This window comes from Microcebus murinus, chromosome 10, assembly GCF_040939455.1.
Source record: "Microcebus murinus isolate Inina chromosome 10, M.murinus_Inina_mat1.0, whole genome shotgun sequence".
Classification (NCBI taxonomy): Eukaryota; Metazoa; Chordata; class Mammalia; order Primates; family Cheirogaleidae; genus Microcebus; species Microcebus murinus.
Genome location: NC_134113.1, coordinates 98247264 through 98270799, shown reverse-complemented (window position 1 = coordinate 98270799; position 23536 = coordinate 98247264). Strand labels below are relative to the sequence as shown.

At 53.6% G+C, this 23536-nt stretch overlaps 1 protein-coding gene across 3 annotated transcripts in view; it reads left to right on the top strand.

The window, feature by feature from the left end:
- Nucleotides 1–22508, top strand: part of TEAD4 (TEA domain transcription factor 4) — a 69523-nt gene extending 47015 nt beyond the window's left edge. For 2 of the 3 annotated variants that reach the window (XM_076007764.1, XM_076007762.1), the window contains exons 4-11: nucleotides 87–215; nucleotides 1270–1313; nucleotides 1824–1879; nucleotides 3974–4113; nucleotides 4779–4952; nucleotides 19253–19393; nucleotides 21943–22095; nucleotides 22203–22508. In XM_076007764.1, coding sequence (XP_075863879.1) covers nucleotides 120–215; nucleotides 1270–1313; nucleotides 1824–1879; nucleotides 3974–4113; nucleotides 4779–4952; nucleotides 19253–19393; nucleotides 21943–22095; nucleotides 22203–22316 — 918 coding nt within the window. In that variant the 5' untranslated portion in view covers nucleotides 87–119 and the 3' untranslated portion in view covers nucleotides 22317–22508. The remainder of the gene's footprint in view (nucleotides 1–86; nucleotides 216–1269; nucleotides 1314–1823; nucleotides 1880–3973; nucleotides 4114–4778; nucleotides 4953–19252; nucleotides 19394–21942; nucleotides 22096–22202) is intronic. The other variant, XM_076007763.1, reaches the window with a different exon arrangement.
- Nucleotides 22509–23536: the final 1028 nt, after the last annotated feature.

Genomic DNA, 23536 nt, shown 5'->3' with positions numbered 1-23536 from the left:
GCATCCTGACCCTGAGGCCAGACCCACCTCGCCTCAGCCTGACGAGCACTCCCTGCTGAAGGCCTGTCTTGCCATGTCTCCCCCAGGACCAGGCAGCCAAGGACAAGGCCCTGCAGAGCATGGCTGCCATGTCGTCCGCACAGATCATCTCCGCCACAGCCTTCCATGGTAGCATGGCCCTCGCCCAGGGCCCAGGCCGCCCAGCAGTCTCAGGGGTAAGTGGGTTGATGAGAGCCAGAGGCCAGACCAGCCCTCTCCTCCCTCCTCCCACTTCAGAAGAGCCAGAAGTATTGGCTGGTCTAAATTTTTCTCAGGACAGGAAATGGGGGAAGGAGGGAACAAGGACCAGGGGCCTTGCTGAGTCACAGCTCTGGCGGTATTGTAACCACCTTCTTGGGGTCCTTAGCAGTGCCTCAGCAGACCTTTCACAAGGGGAAAAGGGGTTGTGCCCATGAGCTGGCCAACCGGTAGCTCTGCAGAGTGAGCCCAATTTACAGATGAGGAAGCTGAAGTCTGCGGCCTGGGCACAGCACGGGCTTGTCCCTGAGCAGCCTGTGCCACTTGACCTCATCCCTGCTTCTCCTCCCAGGGACTCAGACCTGCCTTCCTTCCAGGCGGAGAGCTGATGTCCAGGAACAAACCCTTGCTTGGATTTTAAATTTCTTGCCTATAGGCAGGTTGGCCACACTTGCAAAGTGGTCCAGAAAGGCTCCTCCTTCCCAGAGCTGCCTCCTCACGGGGCTTTCTTGGCTCTGGGCACTAAGGCATGCCCACAGCACCGCCCTAGGCGTGTGGGAGGGCAGCGCCGGGCCCTGAGCTCACCCAGCGCTTTTCAAAGTGTGTGCCAGGGAGCAGCCCAGCGCACGGTAAGTAGATAAGACACGGAATGATTCTTTAGAAAAGTGAGTTTGCAACACTTAGAATTAAGTAGCTTGCGTGACTCCAGGACTCTTCAGAGCCTTAAGTGCCGAGCGCGCCGTGGATCTCTCCGGGAGGGACACAGTGCGCAGCCCCGGCCAGACGTAGCTGCTTGTTCCACGGAGCACCTTGTCGACAGAGCCTTTCAGGGACTAGATCTCCTTAAAACTGGCTTTGGGGACCCTGCTGTAGCCCGTTAACATTCACCAGCTGGACAGGGGCATTGACCTCCCTCCCTCCCCCTGCCGGGCTCAGGCTTCCACCTCCCTTCCGGTGGAGGCCCTGCCTGGTCTCCCCCACGCACGGGCCTGGGTGCACGCTGTGCTGACTCTGCACTTTTTACCTCCTCAGTTTTGGCAAGGAGCTTTGCCGGGCCAAGCCGGAATGTCCCATGAGTGAGTATGATCTGGTTTCTGATACCAGTTGCTCCCTGAACTGAACTTGAACCCATAAACTCATGAAGTTGAGCCTGGCCTCCAGGGTGGGATAGGGCCACAGCTGGGGGTGGGGTTAACCTTGGGGGACAGCCTTGAGCTTAGGGACTTGGCTGTCCTGCTCTCAGGCATCACTGGGCTCAACCCGTGGTGTCAACACCCTGGGGTGGCATTTGCCAAAACCCCAGTCTGTCCAGGATGTAGGCAGGGCCAGAGTGTGGGGCCCAGAGGGAAGGGGGCTGGGACTCAGACCTCTGGCTGACCTGGGGGTGAGGGGTGGGGGCGGGTTCCCCGACAGACATGCTGCTTCTGCAGATCTGCCACAAAACGCGAGGGAGCTGGCAGGGGAGGGAGCAGGAGGCCAAAGCCCACCAAGGCCACTGATGGCCAAACCACAAAGGGCATTGGACCCTGCTTGAGGCTCTGGGCGGCAGCCTGCCCGTGGCAGACACCCTCTCCTCTCTCCTGCAGCGTGAAACCTTTCTCCCAACAAACCTATGCTGTCCAGCCTCCGCTGCCTCTGCCAGGTGGGTCAGCAGTGCATGTGCCTTGCATGTTGCAGCCCTGTGGCTCCTGTCCCAGGCACCCGATAGCTGGATGCCTACATGCCCCTCTTAGGTGCTTCCCTGTTGTGTCCCGAGACCATACAGCCACTCTCCTGGCTACTGCCCATTCTTTGCCCCCAGCATGCACACCTCTGCCATTTTCCAGGCCCCTTCCTGCCCCCTGGGGTGCCTCGATTGGTCCCTCCCCAGCGGTGCCAGCGTCTGTGGGACACATGCAGCTCACAGGGCAGTGCCTGTGTCTGGGCAGCTGCTCCACCTGCCCACACTTGTTGCTATATGTGCGCCTCACACACCTGGGCTCCTGGGATGGCCTCCCTGCCCTTAACCACTGTTTCGGGCATGGAGACTGGCCAGCTGCCTACAGTCTGGCCCCTGGCCCCTCGGGCTTCACCTGTGCCGAGAGCAACCCTGCTGTCCCACAGGTCCCTGGGTGCAGCTTTCTCTCATCCCCACATCGAAATCAAGTCACTAGGCCAGGTCTAGTCCACCCTCTCTGTGTCCACACTGCCCCTGCCTTCACCCCAGCCCTGCCACTCTGCCTGGGTGACCGTGGCAGCCTCCTCGTGGGCTCCGTGCACCCTTGGTCTCCTCTCCTCGTCCAGCGACCGCCACCAGGCTTCACCAGGCTTCGAGCGCTTCCCTGGGGATCTGAACTCTCTAGTAAGCCTGGAGCCCTTCTCCAGTTAGCTGTGCTTCCTCGTATCCGCCCGCTCCCACCTGCCTCTGGCCGAGGCTGGGCCCGGCCTTCTGGGGCAAGGTGTCTCTCGCCTGCTGCCACCCAGGTTAGGTGCCTGCTGCTGCCTGCCTCCCGAGGGCGCTGTGCCCACCTGCACTCAGCACTGGGCACTCTTTGTTGTCATTGCCTGTCTGTGCCTGTGACTGGCTGGTGTCTGTGCAGTGCACAGCGGTCCCTCAGTAAGCCTTGATGGGACAGATGAGACACCTGCTTCAACTGGTGTGTCCAGCATGGCCCGCCTCTGCCAGGTCTCCCTGTGTCTGCTCTTCCACTTGCTCTTGGGTTCCCTGCCTCGGCACAGGGCCCACCCCTCCGTAGACCCCCAGATGGGAAAACCGGGGTCACCTACAGTCTGCCCCAAGGGCCCTTCTCGTGCCACAGTCGCTGACTGCCGAGCTCTCCTCCCTGCACGGTGGCACTTCAGGCCTCCTTCACCTTCCTCCGGGAAAGCACAGGACCTCACTTCTCACCCGCCTACCCACACCGGAAAGGGACCTTTCAGAAATGCACATCTCACCATTTCACTACCCTGCTTAAACTCCCTCAGCAACGTCCCTGGGCTCTCAGGGTAGACTCCGTGCTGTCTCACTGAACCCCTGCCACCTGACCCTTCAGCCTGGCCTCCTGCCGGGGGCCCAAACCCACCCTTCTGTGCGTTTCCACCGCATGAGCTTCCAAACCCTGCAGGCTGGTCCACAGCCCTGCATGCTTCCTCTGCGTGGAATGTCCTTTCCCGCGTCACCCCGTACACCCTGGCTGCCCCCAGGTGGCCGAGGAGCTCCTTTGGCGTGGGTGCCGGCCGCCTCGTCGACACGCATCACATTCTTCGGTCGTCCATTCCCGTCAGCTGCCCCGTGTCGGGTGCCTCTTCTGGGCGGGCCCCTGCTCTGGGTGTGGGGAAACAGGGAACATCCCTCTCTCCTGGGGCTGACGCTGTCTTGCATGGCTGGCTCCTCTGGCTAGCTCCCCGACTGGGCCAGGCACTGCTGCGGATGGGGATCTGATGGGGCCTGCCCGGAAGCCCTCTCCGCCCTGTGGGCCACGGCCGCCGGCGTGGTCCAGCTCTCTGCAGTGTGGTTCTGTGCAGAGGCCTGAGCAGACTGAGCGGGTCAGGCCAGCCCCTCTCCACGGGGGCTGCCCCGGTGCTCTGGCCCGTGCCTGGCACTGCCCTCAACCACGCTGCCAGGAGGCCCACCTAGCAGGATGAGCGGTCCCCCAGCCAGCATGGGGTCTCTCCGAGGAGGCCTGGGGTCCTCAAAGAAGGGTTGGCAGGGAGGGTGTCTGTGGACAGGTCCATGTGCGTCTCCCATTGTGTGCAGGGTTCGAGTCTCCTGCGGGGCCCATGCCGTCACCCTCAGCACCCCCGGCACCCCCATGGCAGGGCCGGAGCGTGGCCAGCTCCAAGCTCTGGATGTTGGAGTTCTCTGCCTTCCTGGAGCAGCAGCAGGACCCGGACACGGTAGGTCCTGCCTGGGGCCTGCCCGGCTCCACTCTTTTCTGCCCACTGTGGCCTTCGTGCCCCCCTCCTCTGCCCACTCCGCTTTGGGCCTTGGCTCGGGTTTCCTGTTCCTTTCCCATCTTCCCTTCCTCCGCAGACTCCTGCATCCCGTCCGGCTCTTTCCTCGGGGCTTCCTCCCCGACTCCAGCTCTCCGGGGCAGTCTCCCGCCCTCCACCCAGCCGACCAGCTCTCACCCAGAGTCCCTGCAGCCCAGCCCAGCCCAGCCTGTCCCTGCCTCCAGGGGCAGCCAGGGAGCCTCGGGCCTCCTGTGTCTGCCCCACACCCTGCGGGACACCAGCGCCCCTCGGTGTCCAGCGTCCTGGGTGACCAGCCTCGCCCGCAGAGGCCAGATGGGCAGCTAGCGGAGGCCAGGCTGACTGGATGCCAGAGACCGTTTCACTCTGACATGTTCAAACTTACCTTTTAGCTGAGGAGCCCATTAGCTAGACAGACTCTTACTCAGAAGCCCAGTAGATAAAAGAAATAGACTTCTACTGTCTCTGTTTTACCTGTGGGGAAACTGAGGCCCAGAGAGGTGCAGTGACTTCTCTGGGTCACATGGTGGGTGCGCACGAGCCTGGCTATGCGCTCCGTTCTGTCCCTCAGCCCACTGCTCTCCCCATAGTACAACAAGCACCTGTTCGTGCACATCGGCCAGTCAAGCCCGAGCTACAGCGACCCCTACCTCGAAGCCGTGGACATCCGCCAGATCTATGACAAGTTCCCGGAGAAAAAGGGTGGACTCAAGGAGCTCTTTGAACGGGGACCCTCCAATGCCTTTTTTCTCGTGAAGTTCTGGGTAAGCCCTTTGATAAACCCTTCCTTCCAGCTACCTGTGTGTCCGTGAGAGTGGGGAGAAGGGGGAGTGGGAGAGGGTGCCCTTGCCAGAGGAGAGAGCGGGGGAGGCAGTGCCGTGAGGGGTGGGCACGCACACAGTCTGTGGCCAGCGGGAGCTGCGCCAGGGGCCAGGTGCCTAGCGCTGGGCTGCTGGAGTGAGGCCTTGCCTGACAAGTGATGGCAGCTGGGCCGGGCAGGGGAGGAGCCGTAGGAGGTGTAGTGCAGAAGAAGACTTCCAGAGACACTGGGGGCTGGGTGAAAGGCCAGCATGCAGTGCCTTTGTCACCAGGTCTTTGGCAGAACCTGTATTGCTTTGGGGCTTGCAGTGGGGCAGCTGGTCCTCCAGCCTCATACGCAAGGCACCTGACTGGCTGGAGCTGGGAGAGGGGAGTGTGGGGTGAGGATGGGTCACCCAGCCACCACTGCTCCCAGGCCAGTCTCCCTCCCCAAAACACCCACCTGTCTTCTCAAACAGCCCAGCCCATAGAGTTGGCCTCTGCTTCTCCACCCACCTCAACCCTGGGCAGGTGCTCAGAAACGCCTCCTCTAAGACCTGGAGACACAGTACCTGCTCTGGGAGCTTACCATACCTGCCAGGTACACGCAGCAAAGGGATGCAGGGGAGAGAGTCAGACAAGCACGTGCAAACTGCGCCAGTGGTGAGGACATGCCGGAGGTCAGGTCTGCGAGGCTTGGGATATTCTCAGCATCCAGACACCAGGCTGGGTGGTTCCAGCCACATTGCCCTTCCTGCTCCCTCAGTTCTGTTAACTCTCCTTTTAAAGCCTTGTGCTCAGACATTCTTTTTTTGTTTGTTTGTTTTTGAGACAGAGTCTCACTCTGTTGCCAAGGCTAGAGTGCCGTGGCATCAGCCTAGCTCACAGCAACCTCAAACTCCTGGGCTCAAGGGATCCTCCTGTCTCAGCCTCCTGAGTAGCTGGGACTACAGGCATGCGCCACCATGCCCGGCTAATTTTTTCTATATATTTCTAGTTGGCCAATTACTTTGTTTCTATTTTTAGTAGAGACGGGGTTTTGCTCTTGCTCAGGCTGGTCTCAAACTCCTGAGCTCAAGCAATCCTCCCACCTCAGCCTCCCAGAGTGCTAGGATTACAGGCATGAGCCACTGTGCCCCGCCCTTGTTCAGAGATTCTTACCCTCTGTTGGCTCCCAGACTCCTTTGCTAATCTGAAAGCTTTACTTTTCCTAGAAAGCGGCATGTTCACACAGAAGTTTGTGTGTAATTCTAGGTGGCCTGCAGGTTCTGGCTAGCTGCCTTCCTCAGCTAACCTGGGAGGGTCTGGCTGTCTCCAGGAGAGGCAAGTGCTAGGACTGAGACCCAGGGCCTGATCTATGAGATGCTCAGTGTTTGTACTCTGCCAGCAGAGTGGAAATTGGCCTTAGGGATGGACAGATCTGTCAGGCAGAGATGGGAAAGGCTGCTACAGTCTGGGTGAGTATCTGAGTTATGTAAGGCAGAAGGAAGTGGGCTCCAGAGGGGAAGTCATGGTTGAAGGTGTGAAAGAGGGAATAATAGGAAACAAAAGTGGGAAAGTGAGTTAGATCCTGGAAGGTCTTTATCATCCTGGAAGGTCTGAGTTTTAATCTATGCTATGAGGAAAAATAGATAATATTTTATTTTACTTGATCTTTTAAAATCAATTCTTGTTCATAGTTAAGATTATTAATACAATACTTATTTTAAAAAACAGTAATGAAAAGGATCAGATTCTTGTCCTACTTCTGCCCATACCTCAGTTCCAATCCCGAGGCAGGCCTGTAAATTCAGCTGTTTGTTCTGGGCTTTTAGTTCTAAATAATATGCTTACATTGTGATATCTTGATGTCATGACTAAGACTGTATGTTCATTCCATTATGGTAGAAAATATTAGCTGTGTTACACTACTTTCCCCCTCATCATCCCAATGTAATCAGATCCAGTAATTTGGTAAAAGCAATAAAATATTTACATTTTTTAACAAGTAGATTGAGCACCAGAGAGCTAAGAAGAGTATTTTGATTACATTTTATTTGTTGTACAGCTTTTTGTTTTTTCTTGCAAATAAGTGGCTTTTTAAACTTCACACTTTTAAATAAGCCTATTCTTTTTTTTTTCACTCAATGATCCACTATCATTCCCAAATTAAGCCTATTCTTAAAATGTTACAAATTGCTTTGTCATAACCATCATATAAAATTTAAAGAAATTTTTTTCACAAATGCTCAAACTGTTAGATACTTTATCAGTCTCTCCTCTCACCTGGAACACTGCCTCCTGGAAGGCTCTGTTCTGCTCCCATTCAGTGGGTTCTGTTCTAGGCTTGCCCTCCAGTCGCCGTCCCGAGACTCTCCCATCTTGAGTTTGCAGTTGACCACATCTCATGTTTCTCTCTTTGTTGGTGTGCCACCTTCATTTTGCTGGAACGTATCTTGTAGTACTTTCTAAGAAGAGATGCATGGTGGATAAATGGCCTTGCATATTTGAAGTTTTTTTTTGTCCTTCTACTTGATTGATAGTTTGGGTAAGGAATCTAGATCATAAATCATTTTCCCCAGGAATGATTTTCAAGAACCATTTTTAAATCTATTTCTTTATTATCTTCTGGCACGAGTACTCTGATATCATTCTAATTCCCTATCTTTTTTTTTTTTTTTTTTTTCAAGACAGTCTCACTCTGTTGCCTGGGCTAGAGTGCCGCGACATCAGCCTAGCTCACAGCAACCTGGAACTCCTGAGCTCAAGCAATCCTCCTGCCTCAGCCTCCGGAATAGCTGGGATTACAGGCATGTGCCACCATGCCCGGCTAATTTTTTCTATATATTTTTAGTTGGCCGATTAATTTCTTTCTATTTTTTTGGTAGAGACGGGGTCTCGCTTTTGCTCAGGCTGGTTTCGAACTCCTGACTTTGAGTGATCCACCGGCCTCGGCCTCCCAGTGTTAGGATTACAGGCATGAGCCACCGCGCCCAGCCTAATTCCCTATCTTTTGTCGTGCAACTTGTGTTTTTGTCTCTTAAGTTATAGTATTTTTTCTTTCGTTTTTTTTGAGACAGAGTCTCACTCTGTTGCCCAGACTAGGGTGCCATGGCGTCAGCCTAGCTCACAGCAACCTCCAACTCCTGGGCTCAAGTGATCCATCTGCCTCAGCCTCCCAAGTAACTGGAACTACAGGCATGTGTCACCATGCCCAGCTAATTTTTTCTATATATATTTTTAGTTTGCCAATTAATTTCTTTCCATATTTTTAGTAGAGATGGGATCTCGCTCTTGCTCAGGCTGGTTTTGAACTCCTGACCTTAATTGATCTACCTGCCTTGGTAGTCCCAGAGGACTACAGGCATGAGCCACCACACCTGGCCTTAGTATTTCTTCTTTATTCCTTATGCTCTTCAATTTCACATTGATGAGCATTGGAATATGTTGTTGTACTTCCCATTTTTGAGCCAGGTACTCAGTAGGCAGTCTTTCAATTTTAGGAAATTTACTTGTATTATGTCTTTGATCATTTCTTTCCCTCTGTTTTTTTTCCAGGAGCCCCTTTTAATCTGATGTTGGAAACCCCTAGACTTATGCTCTATGATTTTTACTATTTCTTATTTATTTTCTGATGTATTTTCTTGATCTATATTCCTGGAGATTTCCTTACCTTTATCTTTTAACTTTTCTGAATTAGTAAGATTTATGTTGTATAAAACTCAAAGTAACATTAATACCATGCTTCCCCAAAAATAAGACAGGAGCCCACTCCCATTCCCCCAGTCCTATGCAATAATCTACTTTCTGTCTCTGAAGCTTTGCCTATTCTGGACATTTCATATAAATGAATTTATATGGTATGTGATCTTTTCTGACTGGCTTTGTTTACTTAGTGTGAAGTTTTCAGGGTCCAGCCATGATTTAACATGAACCAGTACCTCATTTCTGTATTTTTCCTCAAGTAGATACCCTAGGGCTTATTTTGAGGGGATGTGTTATTTTCCCCTCAAAGCCTCAGCTTGCAGCATGCACAGGATGGCTGGGACCTGACAGGGGGAGCTGACCTTCTTGGTGGGGCTGCCTGTACCTTTCTGGTTACCTCTGGGATAGTAGCTGTCACCATGGGGAAGGTGAGAAGGGCTGCTCATCGTCTTTACCGCTCCGCGAGGAAATGCATGGGTTGTGCAGATGCGCTGCATAGCCATGCCCATCTCTAGGCCTTATTTTTGGGGTAGGGCTTCTACTGTGCAAATGCTTAGAAATCCTGCTAGGACTTATTTTATGGGTAGGTCTTATTTTCGGGGAAACACGGTAGTTTTTTTTGCTGGGTGCATTGGCTCACACCTGTAATCCTAGCACTTTGGGCAGCCGAGGCAGGAGGATCACTTGAAACCAGGAGTTTGAGACCAGCCTGGGCAATGTAGTGCGACCTCATCTCTGAAAAGCAAAAGTAGCCAGTGTGGTGGTATGTACGTGTAGTCTTAGCTACTCGGGAGGCTGAGTAGGAGGATTGCTTGAGCCCAGGAGTTTGAGGCAGCAGTGAACTGTGATCGCACCTTGGGGGGAGAGCCTGGGTGACAGTGAGATTCTGTCTAAAAAATAAAAACAACTGTTTTTCTTTCATGTAAAGGAAGTCTGGAGGTAGACCATTCAGGGCTGCCCTGTGAATCAGCAAGGATCTGCCTATCTGCCATCCTCAGTACATGGCTACTGTCCTCAAAGTCGTGATGGCTAGAGTTCCAGCCATCATATTCATATTCCAAACATAAAAAAAGGTCCCTGTCAGGGGCTTCCTAAGAAGAATTAAATACCACATGACATGTAATTAGTTGTATGACTGCACATAGATGCAAAAGAGCCAGGGAAGGGAGGGTGCTTTTTCAGTTCGGTAAGTTGTCTTTCTGAATAAAATCAGGGCTCTGGGAGTATAGATGAAGCTAGAGGAGTCTTTTTATGGATGGTGTGTCATAGTGTCATGACATTTTTTCTTTTTTTTTGTTTTGTTTTGAGACAGAGTCTCGCTTTGTTGCCTGGGCTAAAGTGAGTGCCGTGGCGTCAGCCTAGCTCACAGCAACCTCACACTCGTGGGCTCAAGCAATCCTTCTGCCTCAGCCTCCCAAGTAGCTGGGACTACAGGCATGCGCCACCATGCCCAGCTAATTTTTTATATATATATCAGTTGGCCAATTAATTTCTTTCTATTTATAGTAGAGACGGGGTCTCGCTCAGGCTGGTTTTGAACTCCTGACCTTGAGCAATCCGCCCGCCTCGGCCTCCCAAGAGCTAGGATTACAGGCGTGAGCCACCGCGCCCGGCCCTAATTTTTTCTTTATCTATTAGTTGGCCAATTAATTTCTTTCTATTTATAGTAGAGACGGGGTCTCGATCTTGGTCAGGCTGGTTTCGAACTCCTGACCTCGAGCGATCCCCCTGCCTCGGCCTCCCAGAGTGCTAGGATTACAGGCGTGAGCCACCGCGCCCAGCTTCTTTTTTTTTTTTTTTTTTTTTTTTGAGACAGAGTCTCACTCCGTTGCCCTGGCTAGAGTGCCATGGTATCAGTGGAGCTCACAGCAACCTCAAACTCCCGGGCTCAAGCGATCCTCTTGCCTCAGCCTCCCAAGTAGCTGGGACTATGGATATGAGCTACCATGCCCAGCTAATTTTTTCTATTTTTAGTTGCTCAACTAATTTTTTCTATCCTTAGTAGAGATGGAGTCTCACACTTGCTCAGACTGATGTTGAACTCCTAACCTCAAGCGATCTTCCCACCTTGGCCTCCTAGAGTGCTAGGATTACAGGTGTGAGCCACTGTTCCTGGCGAACATTTTTTCATTCTTACTGGTTCATAAAATCATGGTGCATTTAACAGTTAATTGTGAATTAGATTAATGGGGTAGGGCAGCATCTCTGCCACACCTTCTAGTGAAGATTTAATTTTGACTATGAAATTTTATTTTTTAAAAAAATTTCCAGAGCATGTTGTTCTTTGATTACAACCTGCTCTTGTTTGATGGAGACAGTTTTTCCTCTTATCTTTATTGAGGGTATGAAATGAGAATTCTTTTTTAAAGTTTTCTTTGGTTCCTTTCTTTGTCTTTGTTTCTTTTAATTTCTATTTTCTATTTTGATATCTCTCAAGTGGGAGGGTTTCTTCAAATGTCTACAATTCTTGGCCATCTGTCTATATTTTTTAACATCTTTATTGTGACATAATTAACTTCCCATATAATTCACCTACTTAAAGTGTACAGTTGTTTTTGGTATATTCCCAGAGTTGTATAAATATTACTACAATCAATTTTAGAACATTTTCGTCACCTCCAATATAAACCCTATTCCTTTTTGCTATCACAGCCCACTCCCATCTCCCCAGTCCTATGCAATAATCTACTTTCTGTCTCTGAAGCTTTGCCTATTCTGGACATTTCATATAAATGAATTTTTATGGTATGTGATCTTTTTTGACTGGCTTTGTTTACTTAGTGTGAAGTTTTCAGGGTCCAGCCATGGTTTAGCATAAACCAGTACCTCATTTCTTTTTGTGGCCAAATAATGTTCTATTGTGTGGATATACAACGTTTTGTTTATCCATTCATTAGATGATGAGCATTTGGGTTGTTTCTACCTCTTGGCCGCTATGGATGATGCTGCTATGAACGTTACGTACAACTTTTGGTGTGGACATACGTTTTCATTACTCTTGGGTATATACTTAGGCATGGAATTGCTGAGTCAAATAGTAACTCCTTGTTTAACTCTTTGAGGAGCTGCCAGAGCCTTCCAAAGTGGCTGCACCATTGTACATTCCCACTGGCATTGTGCGAGATCTCATTCTCTCCACACCCTCACCAGCTCTTGATACTCTCCGATGCTGGCCTTCTTCATGAGTGTGAAGTGGTGCCTCACTGTGGTTGTTGTTTGCGTTTCCTTGGTGACTAATGATGTTGAGCATCCTTGCACGTGCTCCTTGGCCATTCTGCTTATTGGCCATTTGCATATCTTTGGAGAAATGTCAATTCAAATCCTTTGTCCATTTTAAAGTTGGGTTATTTATCCTTTTATTATTGAGTTAGGAGTTCTTTATTCTGGATAGAAGTCCCTTATCAGATACATGATTTGCAGGTATTTTCTCCCATCATGTCAGCTGATTTTTCACATTCATGAGTGTCCTTTGAAGCACCAAAGTTTTTAATTGTGATGAAGCTCAGTTTATCTATTTTTCCATTGGTTATTGTGCCAGTTGTCCACATTTAGTAGTGACTGGGAGCTGTGTGCAAGGTAGGACGTGTGATCAGTTGGGCTTCACTTCACGATGATTGGGGTTAGGGAGCCGGCTGTTTTACTGGGGAAACAAGAAATGTCAATATGACCTTTTTTTTTTTCCTGAGGTGATTTTGTTTCTCAAGAGAAGGTTCCTTTAATTTCCCTGGAAGGGATAGACTTGGTCACAAGCATTCTGGGAGTGGGAGAAGGGTGGAGGGGAGGAGGTCCCACCATTTCTGATGCTGTCACTTAACTCTCCTGTCCTCCACCCTGTCTCTTACCCCTCTTTAGGATATGCCCAGTGTCCCTGAGACTCTAAGCCCTCCTGTTTAATTTCTGAAGATGATCATCTTTGGTCGTCTGCCGACGTGGGTGGGTGGGCCAGCCGTTCCAGGTGTGGACATGTTTCAGCCCTGTGTGGCATGGCCTGTGCCTCTCGGGCCCCACTCTCTGGGTCTCTCCAGACCTGAGCCTCTCGGCCCAGCTCCTTCTTACCCGTGACCCCGTGAAGGCATTTTTAGGTCCTTATTGCTCATGCTTTCTTTGCCCTACAGAATCCATTCTAGTCCTAATCAGCCTTCAGTCGTCTAAAACTTATTGACCTATTTTTATCAGTTTGGTCTCTTCTCCATTTTCTTCAACTTATGGTGCAGCACATTTTATTTATTTATTTATATTTTTAGAAATGAGATCTCCCTCTGTCGCCCAAGGCTGGAATACAGTGGAGTGATCCTAGCTCACTGCAGCCTTGAACTCCTGGGCTTAAGCAATTCTCCTGCTTCAGCCTCCCGAGCAGCTGGAACTACAGGCGTGAGCCACCGTGCCTGGTTTATTTTTGTATTTTTTGTAGAGATGAAATCTTGCTATGTTGCCCAGGCTGGTCTTGAGCTCCTGGCCTCGAGCCATCCTCCTGCCTTGGCCTCCCAAGGTGCTGGGATTACAGGCGTGAGCCACCGTGCCCGGCTAGTGCAGCACATTTTAAAACGTTCTTTGCTATTATCATTCTAATTGGGTCTCTGAGGAGGGAAATAATAAACTTATACCATCAATCTCCCACCTTTAACCCATGCTCAGGAAAACAGGTTTGACCTGGGTGTTACTTCCAAGGGATTGGCAGTCATTGTTTGAAATGCTGGGTTGAGAAGGATCTAGAGGGAAGTGCTGGGTGGACGGCAGTGTCTGCGTGGGGGTAGCAGGGAGAATGGTGGCATGTTTATGGTGTATTTGTCGCACCTTCTCCTCAGGTAATGAGGAGTCTTTGGAGGTTTCTGAACAGGTATGACATGGCCAGACTGTGTTCACTTGGGTAAATCAGGTACCCAGGCTGGAAGCAAGCACGAGACTCCTGTAGATCAGGCAAGAGATGCCAGCCTCTTAGGGGCATCAGCCAGAAAGGCTGGCTTTAGGGTGTGATGTAGGAGGCAGGATGTCTACTTAGTTTTTAAAAAGGGCTTAAATCATTTCCCCATCCTCCCTCCCAGCCCTGGACTGGGAGTTGGAAGCCAGAGGCTTTGCCGGGGCAGCCAGTTAGCATTATCTCTATGCAGCCAGCGGCGGCAGCCCCTTTCCCGCTAAGTGCACGCAGGCTCCCCGCTCTGCTCGGAGGAGGCGACGCCCCCCACCCCGCCTGTCCAGGCTCAGCCTTGGCTTGAAGAAGCAGCGTGGGTGCGCTGATCCTTGGCTCTTTCCCAGCACTGGCTCAGCTACTTGCAAGTGCAATTTGGGGTCATAAGGGGGGCCTGGTTGGCAGTGGCAGGGAGCTCCCCTGGAGGGAGGTGACGGCCTGCGTGGGGCTGTTTTCACTGGCTCCTGCTGTCTCTCAGTTGTTCGTCATATTCTGTATCCTTCTAGCTACCCACCAGAGGAGAACCATCTTAGGCCCCTATTTCACAAATGGGGGAAACTGAGGCATAGGGTAAGTAAGGGCCTGGCTTTGAGGCAACAAGCCAGGATTGTGTCCTGAGGACCCCAATGTGTGTGTTGTCAGCTGGTTCCAGTCTGCCCCTGCCCGTTGCCTGAGCGCCAGGAGCCCTCTCCGAGTGCCAGCAGCTCAGGCAGGGTGAGGACGGGGGACTGTCCGAGGCCAGGGCACCTTGGCAGCCAGCTGGTCCCTCATCGCATGTGGGGAGGGTGGAGGCAGCAGAGGAAGGCAAGGACGTGACGGAGGAAGTAATTTTCACGTTGCTGACAATGAGACTTTGGGTCATTCGTGGGCCCCTCAGCACCTGGAAGCCTCTGCTCCTGTCCCCTGGCCTGGTCACTCTGTCCCCTGCCATCAGCTGGTGTGGACTGGACCACACACAACTAGGAAGGAAAACTGGTGAGACAAGGACACCTCGAGGCCGCTCCCCCAGCCTCTCTTTCTCTTCCTGCCCAGCTGTCTTCTGAGCCTTGCTCCCAGGCCGAACGTGGGTGCTGGAGAGGCCTGGGATCAGAGCCCTTTTGGAGCGGGAGGAGGGCTTCTTGTCCGCAGTCCAACCTGCTTCCTCCTGCACTGAGAGTTGCAGCTCTTGCTGACAGGGCTGCAGCGGTCACTGCAGACTCGTGGCAGCCGGGGCGCGTGTCCAGCCGGAGACGGCATCTGCGAGCAGGGGGCTGCATTGCTGAGGCTGTGCTCTCCTGATGAGGGACAGGGAAGCTGAACCCCCTGCCTCAGAGTCCTGTGGCACAGCAGGGACTGCCTCTGTCCCTGGGGCAGGTGTGAGGGGACTCTTGGACCCTGGTCTGCACCTTGAAAATGCTGGGCAGAGCTGGGCTGAACCATGGTGGCAGGAGACCTCCAGCTTTCCTCCTGCCCCAGCCTGCTCTGTTCCCTTTTGGGCCCTGACATTTCTCCCAGGCACATACCAGCACATGACAATGAATCTGAGCCCCTCCAGGCCCCCACACCCGGGCTGCGGCTGTCTCAGCTCATCTGTCAGCTACCCGATCCCCCACACCTGTTCCAGGCACGGCCTGTGAGCTGCTCACCCGCACGCACAGCTATGAATAGGTGGAGGGAGGGTTGCAGAGGGGCATTCAGATGGCGGGGGCGGGGGGACAGCTTTCCTCCTTTCTTAGCCTGAGCAAGCCGAGAAGCAAAGCTTGTTTTGGGGGCATGCTTGGAGTGGGGCGATACGAGAGTGGACAGGAAATATCTGGGTGCAGCTGCAGGAGAAGGGTGGGGTTGTGATTAGAAGGATCCAGGCACTGAGGACAAGACAAGGTGCTCTGGGGTGGACCCTCTGTGTCGTGGGCTGGCACCCCCTGAGTCTGCAGTGTGACCCTGGGGCAGGTTCTGGGGCTGCCTCTGGCCCGTCACTGGAGGAATTGCTGTCCTCTGTCTCTCTCCCTCTCTGCACACTTGCCCCCCGGCTCACGTATTCCACCTGCTCTCCCAGTTATAATTATAAATTCCTTGAGAGTAGAGACAATGCCTTGACCTCCTGGGCCGCTGGCGCCAGCAGTGATGGGCGGGGCTGAGTGGTGGGAGGAGCGAGGCGAGCTGGGCAGATACCAGAAGGGTGTTAGAGATGGTCCGAGTGGGCTCTTCCAGGTGAGCAAGGGACCTTTTTCCCATCACCCAGGACACCCAGCGGTCTGAGGGTGAATGGCCACACGCAGCCTTGACTGAAGGCCCAGCCCAGACTGGCAGTGCCAAGGCCCTGGGAGAGCTTCCTTGGTTCTGGCCTCCAAGGAACTTCCCTCGGGAAAGGGGTAAGGCCATCTGGACAGATGGTGACAGCTCAGGGTGATGCAGGGGTATAGAGAGAGCTGCTGGGGCTGGGGCAGCCACTGTCTTTGGGCGTTGGGAAGAGCTGGGAGGTATTGGTGCCAGCCCTGCCCAGCTTGGCCCATGGCATTATTTTAGGTGGCACATGAAGAAACACTGCTTTAATGGTTATGTAACAATTTTCGTATGCAGGGTGTCCCAAAAGTCTCCTTACAAAGGACAAATTTTGTAAAGTCTTGTGATGAATATTTTGTAAATAAAGGTACATTTAGCCACAATTTCCCATTTTCCCTAAGTATGGCAACTTTTGGGACACCCTGTATATTAGAAAAAATAGAATCCTTTATTTCATGGATTTATTGCTTCAAATGGAATCAAGGAACAAGAGTGAGTTGGTGTGAAAGAACCAGGGCCTGTGGTGGATGGCATGTGGTCGTAGTGTCAATGAGAGGAGGCCACCCAAGGCTGGAATCTGAGGGTCATCACCATTTCATGCCGGGCCTCGCCCTCGGCGTCCCCACCCGTCTGGTGCCTGCCCTTCCCGGGCAGCTGGGCTTCCTTCCTGCATTTCTCAGGCGTGGTCTGTGCTGCGCTTGCAGCCGCAGTGTGTCCTGAGCACACAGACTGCCCCCAGCCCCTTCCTTAGGACGAGTCTGACAAACTTGGTCACCTAGGAGCAGCACATGGCTTGTACCTGACGTGGGACCTTGGGCTGCGGTTAGTTCCGGCCCCACAGAGACGCGGCCACCTCTGCTGGACTCGCAGGCGCCCTGCGGCCCTGCCGCGCCCTGCCTCCCGCAGCCCAGGCTGTGGTCGGACGGGAGGGCAGAGGCCAGCGGGCTGGAGCAGAGCTGTCGAATAAGCTCTGCTGTGCGTTTCAGGGGCTGAGTGTGGACGGGGCTGCAGCCGCGAGTCTTTTGTTCTCTTCTTCCCAGTGGCGTCATTGTGCCACCGCAAAGCACACTGAGCCTCATGCCATTCTGTTTCAATGAGAACACAGTGTTTTTTCCTCATCATAAAGTAACACACCCTCGTCTGTCCCCTAACCTTTTCACTCAATGTTTGTAGCCAGCTACAGTAATAAGTGCAGGTCCCTCTCAGCACTTTTTGTGGCTATACAATATTTCCACTGTGGCCTAAGACAAGCAACCCTCCCTGCCAGTCTGGAGAAAGGTCTGGCTCTTGGGACAGTTTCCTCCAAAGGAGTGAAAAATGATGGTAGAGCGTCCCTAGTGGCCAGTAATAGAACTGCCCAGTGCCTGGCTCTGTTTCATGCCAAAACCTTTCTGGGGTTCAGGGGATCCCCTTACCTTTGTGCGGAAGAGTCCTTGTGTTCCCACTCCATTCACAGGCTACACTCTGGGGTCAGCTGGGCCGAGGTTGCAGACCAGTTGTGTGGGTGCGGGGAGAGGCTTCACCCTAAGGATACGCCTATTTTTTTTTTTTTTTTTTTTGAGACAGAGTCTCACTATGTTGCCCAGGCTAGAGTGAGTGCTGTGGTGTCAGCCTAGCTCACAGCAACCTCAAACTCCTGGGCTCAAGCGATCCTCCTGCCTCAGCCTCCCGAGTAGCTGGGACTACAGGCATGCGCCACTATGCCCAGCTAATTTTATTGTATATATATTAGTTGGCCAATTAATTTCTTTCTATTTATAGTAGAGACGGGGTCTCGCTCTTGCTCAGGTTGGTTTCGAACTCCTGATCTTGAGCAATCCGCCCGCCTCGGTCTCCCAGAGTGCTAGGATTACAGGTGTGAGCCACCGCCCCCGGCCAGGATAAGCCTTTTGTAATGTGTCTGAGCATTTTTTCTGAACCCTGAGTCGCGCTGTTGGCACCTGTGGCTCAGATGGGCTGGTTTAACTTGAAGTTCTGGGCTGGAGACCCCTACATGGCCCAGGGCTTCAGAAATATAGTTGCGCCTCAGTCCCCACGGCACTGAAATGTCTCCTTCCCGTCCTCCCTCCCTCTGCTGGAGTGGGACATGCATTGGAGTCGGAGCCTGGGGGCCTGGGCTTGTCACTTACCAGCTGTGTGGCCGACGTCTGGGGCGTGCATTGACACCGTGTTACTCCGCCTTTTCTAAGAGGGGAGTGTGGAGGCAGATTTCAGATCAGCCCAACTTGAGCAGGATGTGTTCTGGGCTCTGCCTTGGACAAGGAAGAAAGGGCAGCCTGTCTGGGGCTAGGAGGGACGCTGACAGAGAGACTGCTCTGGGCCAGGCTGGGGACCCAGGCTCGTCCTTGTGGGATGAGACGGACCACAGAGTGATGCAGTCTGACTTGTGTTCTGAAGAGACCCTCGGAGCAGTTGAGATAAGGAACCGAGGGAGGGAAGGCTAGTGCCAAGGAGACGGCTCTGGAGGCTGAAGCAGAACTGTGGCGAGATCCAAGGGGGCTGGACCCAGCAGGGCCGTAGAGCAGTGGCGAGGCCAGCCCCAGAGCCATTTCTGGAAGAGCATTCATCAGGCCGGGTGACCAGCAAGACTGGAGGATGAGACACAGGCGCCCCTGCGTCCCTTCCATGTTCTTGTGCTTTCTTCACTATCAGAATTCACTCTGGGCCGGGCGCGGTGGCTCACACCTATAATCCTAGCACTCTGGGAGGCCGGGGCAGGTGGATCGTTGGAGCTCAGGAGTTCGAGACCAGCCTGAGCAGGAGCAAGATCCTGTCGGTACTAAAGATATAGAAAGAAATTAGCTGGACAACTAAATATATATATATAGTTAGCTGGGCATGGTGGTGCATGCCTGTAGTCCCTGCTACTCAGGAGGCTGAGGCAGGAGGATTGCTTGAGTCTAGGAGATTGAGGTTGCTGTGAGCTAGGCTGATGCTACAGCTCTCTAGCTCAGGCAACAGAGCGAAACTCTGTCTCAAAAATAAAATTCACTCTGGAAACATTCTGATAGATTCATTCATACTAAAATAGACATGATGGATATAGATTCAAATATTTGCAGTTTAACAAGAACAGATTCTTAGACTATAAAACTTCAAGTCCTAAAGACAAAATTTGGGACCCCATCTGGTGGGGGTGTCACTACCTAAGCAGGCAGCAGTGGCCTGAAACGGGGGCCCAGCATATTCTTTTCCCATTGTTTAGGCAACATGACCTGATTTCATAGCAGGCCTGGGCATGGAGGACAGTGGAAGATTCCCAACATCCTACTGTCCAAGTGCCTTTTAAGCCCTCCTGATTTCTTCCCGGCCCCAGAACCTGGACTGTGCCCTTGGGGTCTCCCTGACTCTGTCCCTCATTCGGGCTTCTGCTGGCATGTCTGACCCCGCTTCCCTCCCCTGGTCTCCCTCCAGGCCGACCTCAACACCAACATTGAGGACGAAGGCAGCTCCTTCTACGGGGTCTCCAGCCAGTATGAGAGCCCCGAGAACATGATAATCACCTGCTCCACCAAGGTCTGCTCTTTCGGCAAGCAGGTGGTGGAGAAAGTGGAGGTAGGAGGCGCCAGCGGTGAAGGGAGAGGGTGGTGGCTGGTGTTTGCTCCCCACGGCTTTCTCGCTCTGCTGTCAGTGCTGTGTGCTGCCCGTGGGTGCCCTGAGCACCCCTGTCCAGCCCCGCTCCCAGAGGCCAGGCCTGCACCCTCCAGGCACATCCTCGTGCAGGCGCGGCCTCGGGTGGCCGCCCGTCCTGCCCTCTAGCTCGCGGCAGAGGCCCAGAGAGCAAAGGCTTCCCCACCGCAACACGGCAGGGGCAGGACTGGGTCTCTAGGGTCTCTGTTCCTTGCTCCCTTTTTATTTCCAGGGGTGCCCAAAACTGTTTGGATCCCTGCTTTTCTATTTGTGGGTACCTTTTGTGGGTGCGCTGGGCACTCTGCACTCGTGGAAGTCACAGGAAATTCGGGCCTGCGTCTGGGCAGTGGTTTCTACCACTGCCCAAGCCCTGGGCGAGGGCAGTGCAGGGCAGTGGTGACGAGCACGAGCTCAGGTGGGCCTGGCTTTGAATCCCAGCCAGCCCCTGCTTTCTGGTGGGTGCTGGGTGGGGGGTAAGAGTCTTCCGTTTAGCTCTAATCAAGTGACAAGTTATCCTCGCTGCCAGTGGGCGCGGCCTCCTGCAGCACCTGTTCCGGTCCGTGTGTGGTGAGAGCCACAAAGAGTGGGCGCAGGCCTCCAACCCGCAGCACCTGTGGGCTCTGAGCATCTGCGCCTGCGCAGCCACGCGCCTGCGCAGCCACGCCTCAGCACCCCGCGGCCCTCACCCATCCCCTGCCCCCATTTGTCGGAATTAATGACGTCTTCACCCCATCCCCCCTGCCCCCATTTGTCTGAATTAATGACGTCTTCACCCCATCCACCTACCCCCATTTGTCTGAATTAATGATGTCTTCACCCAATCCCCCTGCCCCCATTTGTCTGTTAATGACATCTTCACCCCACCCCCTCTGCCCCCATTTGTCTGAATTAATGACGTCTTCACCCCATCCCCCTGCCCCCATTTGTCTGAATTAATGACGTCTTCACCCCATCCCCCCTGCCCCCATTTGTCTGAATTAATGACGTCTTCACCCCATCCCCCTACCCCCATTTGTCTGAATTAATGATGTCTTCACACAATCCCCCTGCCCCCATTTGTCTGTTAATGACATCTTCACCCCACCCCCTCTACCCCCATTTGTCTGAATTAATGACATCTTCACCCCATCCCCCTTGCCCCCATTTGTCTGAATTAATGATGTCTTCACCCAATCCCCCTGCCCCCATTTGTCTGTTAATGACATCTTCACCCCACCCCCTCTTCCCCCATTTGTCTGAATTAATGACGTCTTCACCCCATCCCCCTTGCCCCCATTTGTCTGAATTAATGACGTCTTCACCCCATCCCCCCTGCCCCCATTTGTCTGAATTAATGACGTCTTCACCCCATCCCCCCTGCCCCCATTTGTCTGAATTAATGATGTCTTGCTCTCACAATCCATTGGCATGGACAACCTTCTGCCAAACACAACCCGATGCCAGGCTGGTCCGGGGAAGAGACTCTCTCTCCTCCGTCCCGAGGGTTTGCCACCCTGGCCGCACTGTAGCATTCCGGGGTCTTTAGAAACACACCAGGGCCTGAACCCCGCTCATCACTGCCTCAGTTTCTAAGGTGGAATTCAAACAATGACAGTTTTTAAATAGCTCCTCAGGTCATTTATTTTTAATTAAAGTTTAGAACTTTTTTTTTTTTTTTTTTGAGACAGAGTGTTACTCTGCTGCCTGGGCTAGAGTGCAGTGGCATCATCATAGCTCACTGCATTCTCCAACTCCTGGGCTCAAGTGATTCTCCGGCCTCAGCCTCCCAAGTAGCTGGGACTACAGGTGTGCAGCACCATGCCCGGCTAATTTTTCTATTTTTAGTGGAGATGGGATCACACTCTTGCTCAGGCTGGTCACGAACTCCTGAGCTCAAGTGATCCTCCTGCCTTGGCCTCCCAGAGTGCTAGGATTATAGGTGTGAGCCACTGTGCCTGGCCTTAAAGTTTTAAAACTTTTGAGATGATTTTGGATCCTCATGCAATCGTAGTCCCATGTACCCTTTACCCAGCTCCCTCACTGGGTACCTCTTGCACAACCAGAGTGCAATACTGGCAACAGGAGACCGGCATCGATGCACTCCACCAGTCCAGTTCAGATTTCACCAGTTTCACTCCTTTGTGTGTGCTTGTGTAGGTATGTGAATGTATGGATCTGTGTCATTCCCTCCAGAGTCATAAGCCTCCCTGTGCACTGTCCCCCGATGTTGTCCTAGTGCACAGACAGGATCGAGGTGCCTGTCCCATCTCTGCTGCTGCTTCTGGTCTCACTGAGCTCCCTCCTGTGATACTGGGTTTCTGCCCATCACTGGTGTTTAATGTCCACCAACCTAAGGGTGGCTCTGCTCTCAAGCCTCCAGGCCTCCTGCCTTTCCTTCCTACTTAGCAGAGCCTGGAGCTGCCCCATGCAGGTGGGCCTGGGCTGGAGGTGGCCAAAAGGGATTCTAAGCCCCCACTGTCCGCTGGGTCCTGCAGACAGAGTATGCTCGCTATGAGAACGGCCATTACTCATATCGCATCCACCGGTCGCCACTCTGCGAGTACATGATCAACTTCATCCACAAGCTGAAGCACCTGCCTGAGAAGTACATGATGAACAGTGTGCTAGAGAACTTCACCATCCTGCAGGCAAGTGGCGCAGGGGCACTGCACGTTTAGGGCTGGGGTCCATGGGTGGAGAGCACCCGGGCGTGTCCTCACCTGGGGCCTTAACCCTCTCTTTTTCTCGCCCACAGGTGGTCACCAACAGAGACACGCAGGAGACCTTGCTGTGCATTGCCTATGTCTTTGAGGTGTCAGCCAGCGAGCACGGGGCGCAGCACCACATCTACCGGCTGGTGAAAGAATGAGAGACTCGGGGAGCAGGGAGGGGGGAGGACACGTGTGTGCAGGAACCGGGGACGTGGGGAGGGGCCCTGCAGGGGTGGCCCCTGAAGTGCCAAGAGAGCTAAGAGGAGTGGTCGTGACTTTCTCTCCAGGAGCAAGCTGCCTGAACCTGCAGTGCCCAGCCCCAAATAAACCCAAGATGCTGTGTATTTTCAGAGGACCTGTTTGGCTGTCTGAGCTGTGGGTGGGACCGAGGGAGAAGGGACGGGGAGGCAGGCCAGAGGCGAAGCTCAGACAGGCGCCCAGGCACTTCTGCAGCCAGCGCCCGAGGACTCAGCCAGGAACCAGCCAGACACTGGAGCTCAAGATGTGCGGGTCCCTTGGTCCCTCCGTAGCTCGTTGAGCCCCTGCGCTGCACCGTGGGCCACACCGGAGGCCGGAGGACAGATGCGGGGACCACACGCCCACAGCTGCAGGTGCCTGCTGCATCTGCCCTCCCTGGCCACCCCTGCCGCCACTCCCAGGATGGCTCATGCAGGAGGCCCCATCCACAGAGGTGGCTTAGCCGGGGAGGTGACAGTCGTTGGAAAGGCACGGGCAGAGCTCTCTGGGTAGCTTTCATCCATCTCTGGCGGGCGCCTGCCTCCCTCCCTGCAGGGGATCGGTTCCAGACCAGGGCAGCGGGGCGGGGGCGGGGTGGGGGACAGGAGGTGGCGGCTGAGGGCTGTGGGTGGAGGGTGAAGAAGGAGGGTGAAGAAGGCCCAGAAGGCAGGTCAGAGGTCTGTGAAGTTCTGCTGGTTTCTGAGCCCGTGCATGGAGACATAGGCGATGCACAGCAAGGTCTCTGGGTGTCTCTGTTGGCGACCACCTGCGAGCTCCCAGTGAGTCTTGCTCCACTCTCCTCAGAGCCAGCCCCACTTCCTCCCCTTCCTCCCGGAGGCGGAGCTGTGCTCCCTGGCACCGAGGGCGAGGGCGAGGGAGCCTGCTCTGGGCCGGCACCAGCCCACCAGCCACCAGCCGCAGGGCTTCCCCGGTTTACTTCTGAGAACTGGCGAGGGTTTGGGGTTTGGGCGGTCCAGCTCCAGCCCCAGTACTCGAGCTGCCTGACCTGGGGCAAATGTGTCAGCGTGTCAAACTTCGTACCCTCTCCTTCCTGCAAAGTGGGAAGGCCGCAGTGAGGAGGAGAGAGTCTACGGTGCCTGGTGCCTGGGGCCTGGGGCAAGCTGTGCGGCTGACACACCTG